This window comes from Petaurus breviceps, unplaced genomic scaffold (genome assembly GCF_028583685.1).
Source record: "Petaurus breviceps papuanus isolate PSGF00001 unplaced genomic scaffold, PetGlider_PUasm1.0 90977, whole genome shotgun sequence".
Taxonomy (NCBI): domain Eukaryota; kingdom Metazoa; phylum Chordata; class Mammalia; order Diprotodontia; family Petauridae; genus Petaurus; species Petaurus breviceps.
The window spans coordinates 61,164,472-61,176,648 of NW_027187391.1; the positions used below are offsets into that span (position 1 = coordinate 61,164,472).

Genomic DNA, 12,177 nt, shown 5'->3' on the forward strand with positions numbered 1-12,177 from the left:
CCTCTACAGGGATATTTTAGTTCTTTTAAATTATAAGACTATCTTTTCAGAGTGAGTGTATACACCAAGGGGTTTCAATATTTTGTTGTTGTTGTTATGTATTGCTTTGGCAGCATAGTAAGGCCTATGGCCCCCATCTCAAAAATCATGTTTTAAAGAGCATAATGTAATAAACACAGGATTACAAAGGATACCAATTATATTGAATTAGTTATTCAAAAATAAAAAACTGCAACTTGTGAAATCTCAGGTTAAGAACCCCTGTGCTAAATAAGGGTCAAAATGTTAGAAAAAAACATGTCTTGCAAAAAGGTTGTTTTTTTTATAAAAGGTTCTCCTCTATAAATTATTCCAAAACACATCACTTCTTCTTCCCCACTCCCCACAAAAATAAAAAGAAACCTGATATAAATTATTATGTTCTTGTAGGAGACAAATAGAGAGCTATTTAAACATCATCACTTAAGAACTTCCTTAAGATATTATTAAAGAAGTGGGAAATGAAAAAAGAAGTTAAAAGGAATTAAATTAAATTAAAAAACAAAGAAAATTATAATACAATAGTCATTGAAAACAACAAGTTTAAGAAAATAAAAAGTGCCAAATAAAAAAAAAGTATATGGGGTATCTTATGGACATTAGTGTATCTCTTCTAGGGATAGAAGGCTACAATATATTAAATCCATTACCTCTGAAAACCAGCAGGTTTAGGTTTATCTAAGTTTCTGTTGACCTATTTCCCCTCTTATCAGTTGTTAGTACCTAAAGGTTTGAAATGGACAAATTACCTCCGTTGTTCCTATCTATTTGGTTAGAAGCAACAAGGAAAGCTATAAAAGCTCAGAAAATAAAGGGGGAAAATTACTTTTTTTTCATTTCAGAATGATGGATAAATAAAATAAAAGCCTGAGTGATGCAATGCTAAAAATCTTTATGACAAACAGAGGAACCTGGCTATCCCTAAAATTTAGACTAATAATAAGATCTGGATACATTATCAGACCATAATACTGTGTATTGAAGAAGTAATAAAGAACAACCAAAAGATGTATTTCTGTTTCTATATAACATTACTATTTTCATTTCAGGTTATGACAAATTAAGATTTTTACTGCTTATATCCTAAAATGGGGTTCAAGTTCAGGCTCCAGATTATCATGGTGAGCAGAAATTTCATCCTGATAGCCTGTATTTTTGACAGTAATAATTATATGACTGCAAAATGAATACAGAAAGATCCAAGTTCCAATATTAAGCCTCATGCATTAGGGTATTCAAAGTATTCTAACAGCATGAGATTCTCTCAAAAGGGAGAAGAACCAGCTGTCCTGCTCATCAAAAGGACAAAAGAGGAGTTACCTAGATCTATCACTTTCACCTCCTGGGGCTGCTGTTACTTGTAGATGAGAGATGGAGTTGGTATTATGTCTCAGGTATTGAAATGGCCAGGTCAAGGCATGAGGCATAGTGGTAATGGTGAATAAAAGTGGGGGAAATCACAGATCTTGGCAAGCCTGTTAACAACCATAATTCACATTGCAGAGAAGTCAAGCTTATTTCTTCACCAACACCTGCTTTCCCCCAACAAAAAAACAAAAACTCAACAAAATAAAAAATCATTTTTATTTTCTAAACATCCCGGCTATCTTGATTTCCCTATCCCATTTTTAGTATTGAATGTGAGGATTCTACCATTTGCTACCATTGTCCCCCAAACCAGCAAATCACAAAGAGTGCATAAACTTCCCAGGGCCCCCTAACTTATCCTGGAGGATCCCATATTGAGTTTATAATGTTTCTTTTAAGAGGCAAGTGTTTTTAACTGACATTCGTAATCTCAGAATATTTAACTGTTGATATTACAATACTATAACAAGAGTTTGAGGACAGATAGGTCAACACTTATGTTTGCCTGGAATGTGTTTAATACTTCTCGTAATTAATTCCTATCTTTACTCTGGAACCCCCAGATTCTCCAAGAGTTCCAAGTTGTTCTTCCCTCCACTTGAGCAAATCCCGATGTTTTATAGATTTATTTTAGAGAATTATGAAGTAAAAATTGAGATTTCCATAGCAGCCAAATTAAAGAATAATTATTTAATTTGCAAAATAACACATTCAAAAGGAATACTTTGAAGCAACCTGAATTGAAACAACTCAAATTCACATTAGAAAACGTTTTTTTATTTTGGTCACTGTCAACTTTCTATATAAAACCTTTAACTAGATCAAGTAAAAAGGGGCAGCACTAGCTAATTTGAAATTTATTACTACTACCTTCCCTAGGGCAATATTAAATAATTTTTGAAATAGTTAAAATGAAAAGAGCAGAAGAAAAAAATGGAAAAGAAACAGAAGAGATTGCATAATTAACAGCACTGCTGAAAGGTGTTTTTCCTTGGGTTTTGAGAAAGCTGAATAAAAGACAAAAGGTTTCAATTTGGGTTATGGTCACACCAAACAGTAACTCACACTTTAAAGGTTTTAATCACAAAAACCCAGAGAGGTAGATAAGGCAAGTATTATCCCTTCTAAGATATAGGAACAGGAATTTAGCATATCAATGTAAGGAAATAACCAAATCAAAGTAACAAATAAAAAAGTCATTACCAATTGAAGCTGAGCGCATTTGCCTCATATGAGTCTCTATGATGTAAGGGTCTCTGGAGCTGTAAGTTCCCAATTCAGGGTAAAAGTTGGACCCAATGTCATCTGGAGGAATGTGGTTGCCTTCTGGATAATTTTTAGCAACTTTGGGATCCCAATGTGGTAAGATGGGGTGGTCCCAATGTATATATTTACCATCAAATTGTGGATTTCCATACCAACTATAGTAAAATACATGAAAATTATAATTAGGGGAAGGAAGCTCTTCCATGTTCATCTCAGGCATCACAGGCATTTTTAGGCTATTGGCAGCAACACTCTTTATATTCTTGCTGTTTGTTATACTATCATCCATGGCATCATTTGGCATGTCAGCCTTAGTTTCCAAGTGGACTTTGCGTTGGCGAAGTTCTGGTAGAAGGTCAAGTCCAAATGGATCCCCAAAAACAGCTCTATCAGGTCTCAGAGTTTTCAAAGCCATCATCAGGGAGCAAATAAACAAAATAAAAAGTGACAAAATGATGCATGTTCTTCTTCGAAATCTTGCCATGATGACATTATTTTAGAATCCAAAGTGACAAATGTCCAGCTGCAATTTATTAAAGAAAAAAAATTAGCAAACAATATTAACAATACCTTCCTATATAATCCAAATTTTAAAATACATTCTTTAATATTCACAGCACTAAGAAACTCAGGAAAAAAGTGTGTAAATATTAATTTTAAGTACCAATTTTGATAAAGGTCTGAGACTTATGCTTTAACATGAATTGTAAAAATAGTCTGGAGTTGTCAGTTTCATTTAAATGCTAATTAAATTTAGTAAGGATAAAGTCAAGTCTATTTAACTTTTTAAATATAGACTACTACTAAGACAGGAGAAATCCTATTATCTATGTGTGCTAAAATTTCCCAAGTATTATTTTTAACAGGAAGATCTAATAATTAATTAACAGAAACTACCTATAGGTTAATTAAGTTTGTATTCAAAACCCACATCAAAAGGGATTACTCTGTATTTTTCTTCTAAAGAAAAGTCTTCAGACTCTAAATGAATATGACCAAGGGAAAAGATAGCCTTTAAAAAAAAAAAAGGGAAAAAAGATGAAAAAAAGGTATTAGTTCCTGATTTCTTACTATCAAATGTTCAAGTCTCAATGAAAAGCACCCCTAAGAAATGGGTAATAATTAAATGTTAACAATTTAAAAGTTTTTACAAATAACTTTTCAGCATGAAACATTTAAAATTCCAAGTGTTAATTCAGAGGGGAAAAAGTTAGCTGATAGCAAACCATTTTGAATATTGTAATTTTGTTTTTTGCTGTAGAGGTTTACAAAACGTGTATTTATTCAATGGCTACGTAGGACTTACTATATATGTTCTAAACTAAGAAAATAGTTAATCATTTGATTAGATGCCTTTAAGTCTTGTTTTCTTATAAAAAATTAGATGGATAAACTTATGGAAGTTATAGACTCTACAATTAATAAATTTTCCATACCCCTCATCTCCAAAAAATTTCTCTGCATTACCTCTCTCTCTCTCAGTCTCTCTCTCTCTCTCTCTCTCTCTCTCTCTCTCTCTCTCTCTCTCTCTCTCTCTCTCTCTCTGTCTCCCTCTCTCTAGGTAATCTCAAAGACTTATTACATCTCATTCCACCACTCCATAACTTTGTTAAAGTTAAAAGTTAAAGTTAAAAACTCACTCTTCTAAAAGAACCTTCAGACTCTATCCACTCACTCTTCCCAATTGCCAGCGAATGTGCAGCATTTTCTCAGTTAAAAAAAAATAAATAAAGGCCTTCACCTGACTGGTCTACACAATCTAAGTACTATTCCATCTTTCTCTTCTTTGGAAAAAGCTACATATATATCCAATGCTATGACTTTTTTCCCAACTTCTGTCCTTGTGACTGGTTTCTATCCCACCACTCTTACCAAGATCACTAGTTCTACTTTGTTATAACCAAATAAAAGTTATTTCCTCCTCCCATTCCTTATCTCTTTGATCTCTTGGAAGCATATAATATTACTGACCACCGTCTTTCCTGCCTCCTTTCAATTCTGTAACACTACATTCTCTTGATTTTCTTCCCACTTCTCTAAATGTTCATTTGCTCTTCAGTTGTTTTTCAGCCTATTAAGTTGCTATCCTTTTACCCCTTATTTGGCTGTTGCTTAGCAATCTTACTTGCTACTACTGTTCCAACTATCAATTCTCTAAGTGCTTCAAATGTAGTATGTCCAAAAAAGTAAGGATAAGAATAGAAGAGGAGAGGAACATGGTAAGTCAGATACTAAACTCCATGAAAAAAAAAAGATGGGAAATCATGAATCCATAATATGGAGTGGGTAGGAAATTTTGATAGAGATGACATGAAAGGGAGAGGTCTGCTGAGTAAAACAGGTAAATGAAAGAGCCAGGAATTCATAAGAGGGAACAAAAAATATTCTCACTATTCTTGTAGGAGCATGTCGGTGTCGAGGAGGAACGTAAGACAAGGTATACCCAGAACTGGAAAAGATAGTTGGGGATGTGGTACTGTCAGAGAGAAGTAATTTCTCCAGAAGGGCTAATAGATGAGAAGAGTGAGAGAGAAAGAGGTTCAAGATGAAGGAGGAAGAAAGGATTATCACAGAACAGGAATTACAGAGAGTACAGTGGAATGGGTGGATAGAATTAAAGGAGGGCATATGTGAAATGAAGCTCAGATAGATGAAGAGGCTAGGGATAGTTTGCTCTTAAATGGCGAATAATGTATTTAGTACAAGAAAAAGAGAAACAGGTGAATGCACAGAGGTAAGAATGGGTAGCAGATATATAGTGATGCTCACAGTTTCCAAGGTGTGTTACAGAAGGCACTTGACTAGGTCTGGGTCTGCTCCTCCTTTTGTGTGTGACTGATAGGATGGGGTAAGAGGATAAGAAGTGAGGCAAGGTTAGGGGAAAGGGTGGCCTCCCCACTCAAAGAGAGTGCTGAGATTTATAAAGAGATTTATAGTTTCAAAAGGCTAGCTTCTCATTTGATGTTCACAATATTCCTATGAGGTAGGTACCATACTGAGAAGTAGAAACAGATTCAGGGAGGTTATTTCCTATGATAACATGGCTAGTAAGGCTCAAAATCAGAATTCAAGCCCAAGTATTTCCTGGTGATAATTATTTCTGCTAAGTTCTTTTACGGACCTATACAAATACCACTTCCTCTAGGAAGCCTATGACTCTCCAGTCAATTAAAACAACCTTTCCCCTCAGGTCCCACATAGTGAAGGGCTGTACCTCTCTGATGTACTTTTCATGTTACTGAAAGAACAAAAGAAATTCTGCAAAACTAATCTACCTGTCAATTGTGTCTGACAGCATATACAATGCTCCACAGTCCATGGTATCACCACTTTGCAAAGAAGGAAGGGTGGTACATTTTATTATCTCTTCTTCAGGACTAAGCTTGATTCTTGCAATTACACAGAGGTGAGTTTCTTTTTTTTATGCTGCTGTCCTTGTGTCTCATTTGCCTGGTTCTCCTCACTACATTCTGCTTCAACCTATGTCTTCTTCCTATGCTTTCCCAATTTGTTTCTTCTATCACAGGAAGTCCTTTACATTGGAGTACCAAATTCGTTTAGCTATTTCCCAATATATAAGGACTGCTAGGAATATTCTGGCGTATAGTAGGACAGTTCTGGTAGCAAAGGGCAGGAAAATACAAATGGTGATTCATTGATTAGAGAATGATAAATTGCCATATATGAATGTAATGGACCATTACTGCATCATAAGAAATACAAATATGAAGAATTCAGATGAACTTGGGAAGAATAATATGAAGTGATATAGGGAGACATAAGCAGAATAAGCAGAACAACTAATCAATGACAGTAACAATGTTAAAGTTAACCTAGTAAAATTTTGGAACTCTGCAAATGCAGTAACTAATTGTGACCTTGGAAGACTAGATGATAAAAGATGCCTCTTGTTTCTCAGCAGACAAGTAATGAATAGTGAAGTTACAAAATCAAACATGCATTTTTAGACATTTGTTTTAATTAACTATATATTTTTTTTTTGAAGAGACACTTTGGGGTAGGGGGATGCTTAAAAAATATATTAATACAAAAAGAAAGAACAATAAAAAATTTAAAGAAGAACAATCACCATCATCACCATCGCCACCACAACAACCAGAAAGAGAGATGGGGCAATAATATCATAGTAAATGCATAAGAAGTCCATAACTATAGAGAATGAAAAATTTGTAAAGCTCTTTGAAGGTATTATTCCTCATTTTACCATTAACTTATATTTTCTCCTAGATTTTCTACCCCTATCTCATTTTCTTAAGTTCATCTTAAGAGTAATTGGATATGTAGTTTGTAGGTAAGTTTGGAGATTACATTATATCACTGTAGTAGTTCACTGGTTTGGAGAAAAGTTTTATACTACTATTAGTACAAAAAGCTTATTAGTACTGTTAATAAAGTTTATTTAATTCTCTTGCCTAAATTTTAAGGATTTTACTATACAGAATATCTCAAAAGTCTTTGTGCAACTTTAAACTTTATTAGCTTAAAATTATTAGAAGGGGTGGGCAGGGTTGGAGAAAGACATAGGTAGAATTAAGGTTAAGGAAGACAGAAATCTTCCTGAGAGTTGTTAGGGAAAAGTTCTCTCAAACTCCTATTTACGAGTTTAGAAAAGAAATAGGGAGAGAAACAGAAAAAAACAGTTGTAGTAGTGGGTAGTAGATGAACAGTAAAGCTCACAGTCTCCAAGAGGTATTACAGAAGGAGACTGCCTTGGTCTGCTCCTCCTGCTATGTAGCTAGTAGGAGGGGCCCCATCTTCCACTATTGGCTCTTGGTTCCTCAGCTGCTCCAGACTACTGATAGTTTTTCCCTTGGCCTATACCTTCATCTTTTCTTTTTCTTTTCAGTGTCTGTGTTTATAGACTGAAATACTTTTAGGAGTTTAAGCTTTAATAGCCCAAAACTTCACAAAGACTTTTGAAGGAAACTGTATATATGAGACAGTTAGGTAGAACAGTAGATAGAGCGCTGCCTAGAGTCAGGAAGATCTGCATTCAAATTTGACTGCAGACGCTAGCTCTGTGACCTTGGAAACGACACTTGGATAAGTCACTTAACACGCTTGCCTCAGTTTCCTCAACTATAAAATGGGGATAATAATAGAACCTACTTCACAAGAACTGTTATGAAGATCAAATGACATAATATTTTTTAAGTTTTGCCATAGTGCCTCCCTGTAGAAATGCTTCTTCCCTTCCCTTCCTCCCTATTCAGGTATATTTTCAAACTCTCTAAAATGCATTACCATGTTTGGGCCCCCCTTACTGTCATCAACAATATAACTACTATATGAAAAAATTATAACTACAACTTAAAGGTTATCCTATTCTGAGAAAGTAAAATGTTAATAATTCACCAACAAAAAGGCACATACCAATAATCACTTGAGAAATGAACGTACTGATCTTTGAAGTCAGACAGCTGATGCACTACTTATCTTCTCAGAATCAATTAGTATTTTCTACTACCCTCTTGTGCTTTTTTTTACTATCCAGAGAATTCTAAAACAAAACAAAACAAAACATAACAGAGCATTAGCATTAAGTGTTAACTTAAAATCTATAGTCTCCTCTCTGCCCATAAATACTAAGTATTAAAAGTATTAACATCTATGGCATTTAGTTTATCAATCATTTATTGTGTATATACTATGTGCCCAATACTATACAAAGTGCTGTGAGAGGGATACTAAAAACCATGCAAGACATGGTACCTGTTCTCTAAGAGCTTGTTGTTCAGTTGTTTTAGTCATGTCCAACTTTCATGACCCTGTTTGGGGTTTACTTGGCAAAGAGACTTGAGCAGTTTGCTATTTCCTTCTCTAGCACATTTTAGAGATGAGGAAACTAAGAGCTTACAAGCCTTATATATACACAAAATAATGTGATAATTAAAATCATTACAAAATAAAAGACACTATAATTTATATAGATGTAGAGGGAAGTGAGAAATGAACCTCAAGTTGAGATGATCCTTAAGGATGGACAGTCTTGAGATGGGACATGTAGTTTCTAGCGTGAGCAGTAGCAAGAAGGACAATGTCACTGCATCCCAGAATACATGAGGCAGTGTAAGCATATTGGAAAGGTATGTGTGTGTGTGTGTGTGTATGTGTGTATGTGTCTATGTTTGTGTGGTGGGAGAGGAAGGTTATGAAGGGCTCTAAATGACCAACACAATTCCATAATTGTTCCTGGAGATGATATGGACCCATTGGAGTTTGTTGGGTTGGGGGAAGGGGGAAGAAAGGAGAGTAAGGTAAGGAGAAGAACAGGGTTAACATTCACTTTAGGAAGCTCAATGAAAGAAGTACTAAAGTGGAGAGAGACTTGTGGCAGGGGGAACAAACAGTAGGCTATTGCAATAGTCCAGACATAAGGTTAATGAAGTTCTATAGCAGGGCAGTGAAGTACCAGAGGACAAAAGGAAGTGTTTTCAAGAGATGTTATGAAGGTAAAATCAATATACCTTAGGTACACATTGGATATAGGAGGTAAGAGCATGGAAACAAGGATAACACCTAGGTTGCAAGCCTGGGTGACTGGGAGGATGGTGGTATACTCAACAGCAATATATAAGTTAAAGAGTGGGGAGGATATAAGGCGAAAGATAATGAGTTCACTTTAGGATATGGTGAGTTTGATATGATATCTTTGGGACATTCAGTTCAAGATTTCTAACAGATAGTGGAGTTGTGAAATTGGAGGTCATAAGAGAGATTAGGGCTAGATAAGGAGATTTGGGAATTATCATCTTAGAGACGATATTTGAATCTATGAGAGCTGATGAGACCACCAAATGAAAGAGTAAAGAGGGAGAAGAGATAATGACCCAGAATAGAGGCCTGTGGGATGCCCACAATTAGAAGATGGGACCTGGATGAAGATGCAGTAAGGGAGACTTAGAAAGAGTAATTAGATAAGTAGGAGAACCAGGAGAGGTACTGTCCCAAAAGCATAGAGAGAAGAGAGTATCAAAGGAAAAGGGGTTGACTGACAGTGTCAAGGGCTAAAGAGGGGTCATAAAACATGAAGACTTAGAAAAGGTAATTAAATTTGGCAATAAAAAGATCACTGGTAACTTTGCAGACAGTAGCTTGGGCTGAATGATGAGGTCAGAAGTCAAACTGTTGTGAGTTAAAAGGTTGAGCAGAAAATAGCCCTCTCTACAAAAGAGAGCAGAGAAATGGGATAATAGCTAGTGGAGATAGAAGGAACAAATGAGGGTTTTGGGGGGATGGGGAGACATGAGTATGTGTATGGACAGCAGAGAAGTAGCCAGTAGATAAGGAAAGACTGAAAAGAAGAGAGTAGGGATGATAGAGGGGGAAATATGCTGGAAAAGATGGGATGGAATGGGATTACCTGAGTAAGTAGCAATCTTTGTGGATCAAACTGTGTGGAAGACTAGAAAAGTAAGAAAGGACCAAATTATAAAGAGCTTTAAATGTCAAATGGAAGAATTTGTATTTGACCCTGCAAGTCACCAGAAGTCACTAAGTGAACAGGGTGTCAAAGTCAATTAAGTCTTTGCTTTAGGGAAAAAACAAACAGACAAAAAAAATAACACCCTAACATTTGGTTGAAGAAAGATGAGGAGTTTTGAAAAAGCAGTTACGTAGTCTCCAATAGTGAATTGATTTGGGAGGAAAAGATTGTTTTCCTTGATGCATTGAGGGCCCAACTGAAATTTGATCAAAGAAATTTGTAGTGGGTTCAATAAGCATATCCTTCAGATCCATTTCACAGCACAAAAAGAACAGAATGAAAGAAGTTGCTTCACCATGGAGTCAAGATAGGGAAAGTAAGTATATGCAAACCAGTATAGGGCTGATGGCCTGGGAAAGAACTTATGAATAAAAGGAATGATCTGGTGGATATGAAGAACATGGTAAGAGAATTTATGGAATAGGCAACAATGTAATCATAAAAGATTATGATAAGATAGTTTGTGAACAAGTAAGTTCAACACATATAAGTGATGCGTGTAGCTGAAATGAATTGGAGGAGTAGCTCATGGAAGACAGTAGATTAAGGAACTGGAAATTTAGGATATTTTAAGGATATTAAAGATATGTTGAAGACCTCTAAATAAAGGCAAGATATAGAGAAGATAGAAAACTATAAGTCAGGCATTGAAATGACTGAGGAAGAAAGGATAATGCCCTTGGATATGACAGAGAAGACATCAACATCTCCACTGGGCTATAAATTAGAGTGGTGGTAGAAAGAGAGTCTGAAAGTAGCAATGAGGGGGCGGCCAGGTAGCACAGCGAGTAAGATCACCGGCCCCAGTGTCGGGATGACGTGGGGCTCGAATCCGGACTCAGATACTTAGCACCACACCCAGAAATAACTGGCTGTGTAACCTTGAGCAAGTTACTTAACCCCAATAGCTTAAATAAATAAAAAAGAAAGTAGCAATGAGGAGCAGTGTTCCCTCACCATAACCAGGGAGTTAAGGAGTATGAGAGAAAATGTAGCTGTGCTGAAGAAAGTGGGGAAGAAACTGGTGTCATCAGGAAGAAGCCAGGTCTCAGTGAGTCCCAGAAGACAGACATTTCATTAGAAACCCTATTTCTCCAAGCTAACACTGAATAATCTTTGGGTTTGATCACTCAAACAGATCTAAATGCCCCTATTATCATTAGTGCATTTCTTTTCATATTATCTACAAATGTAGAATATATTTGTATAAACATAGGACTTTACCTAATATAATGTTTATCAGATTTCTATGATTTAACAGCCCAATTATTCTGTTATACTAGCTCTTAAAAATTTTTACTTCCTGTCCTAAATGATCCCATACCATCCATACATTTTAGAATTTTTCCAGGAATCAAAGCCATACTTACTGATGTATGACTTGCTGGTTCTACTGTCTGGTGGTGGTAGTGTATTTTTTTTTTAACTGGAACATTTGTACATCTCAGATCTTGCAGCAACACCTCTCTTATGGTCCAAGATTTTTCAAAAGTCATTGAGAATGGCTCAGAAATTACCTCTGCCTGTTCTTTCAGCACCCTAAATAGAGTGTCCAAATCTAATGACTTTAGCAGAGGGAAGTTAAAGTTGATTGAGGGTTCTTTTACCTGAATTTCACTTATCATTGTTTCTAACATCCTGGTAACTATTTGTTCTATTCCAAAGGTTGTTTATTCCTCATTACAGAAAAAATGAATAATTAAATTTGGAGTTAAACAGTTCAGTCTTCTGTCACCTATTATCCTCAATTTATTCACCCCAAATGGTGGTACTACCCCTTCTCTTACTTCTAAAATGAATTCAGAAGTGATTTTTATTGTCCTAGGGATTTCATCACCAGCTTAACATTCTGAATTTTAGTACTCCAGACAATATCCTTATGAGATTTTGAACATATTTTATGTATTAATGTCCGATTACCTTTGATTTGTCCCCATTTTTTTCTGTACATATTTTTAAAACATAAGCTGTATTATTGAGATCACCAAGAGTGCAAA

At 35.5% G+C, this 12,177-nt stretch overlaps 1 protein-coding gene across 5 annotated transcripts in view; it reads right to left on the bottom strand.

Moving 5' to 3' along the window:
* MANEA (mannosidase endo-alpha) overlaps positions 1-12,177 on the bottom strand; it is a 78,473-nt gene that overhangs the window by 51,235 nt on the left and 15,061 nt on the right. For 3 of the 5 annotated variants that reach the window (XM_069077221.1, XM_069077222.1, XM_069077223.1), the window contains 2 exons: positions 8,068-8,194; positions 2,611-3,196 (listed from right to left, as the gene is read on the bottom strand). The exons of 1 other annotated variant lie outside the window; for it this stretch is intronic. In XM_069077221.1, the coding sequence (XP_068933322.1) occupies positions 2,611-3,157 (547 nt within the window). In that variant the 5' untranslated portion in view covers positions 3,158-3,196; positions 8,068-8,194. The remainder of the gene's footprint in view (positions 1-2,610; positions 3,197-8,067; positions 8,195-12,177) is intronic. One more of the 5 variants, XM_069077224.1, reaches the window with a different exon arrangement.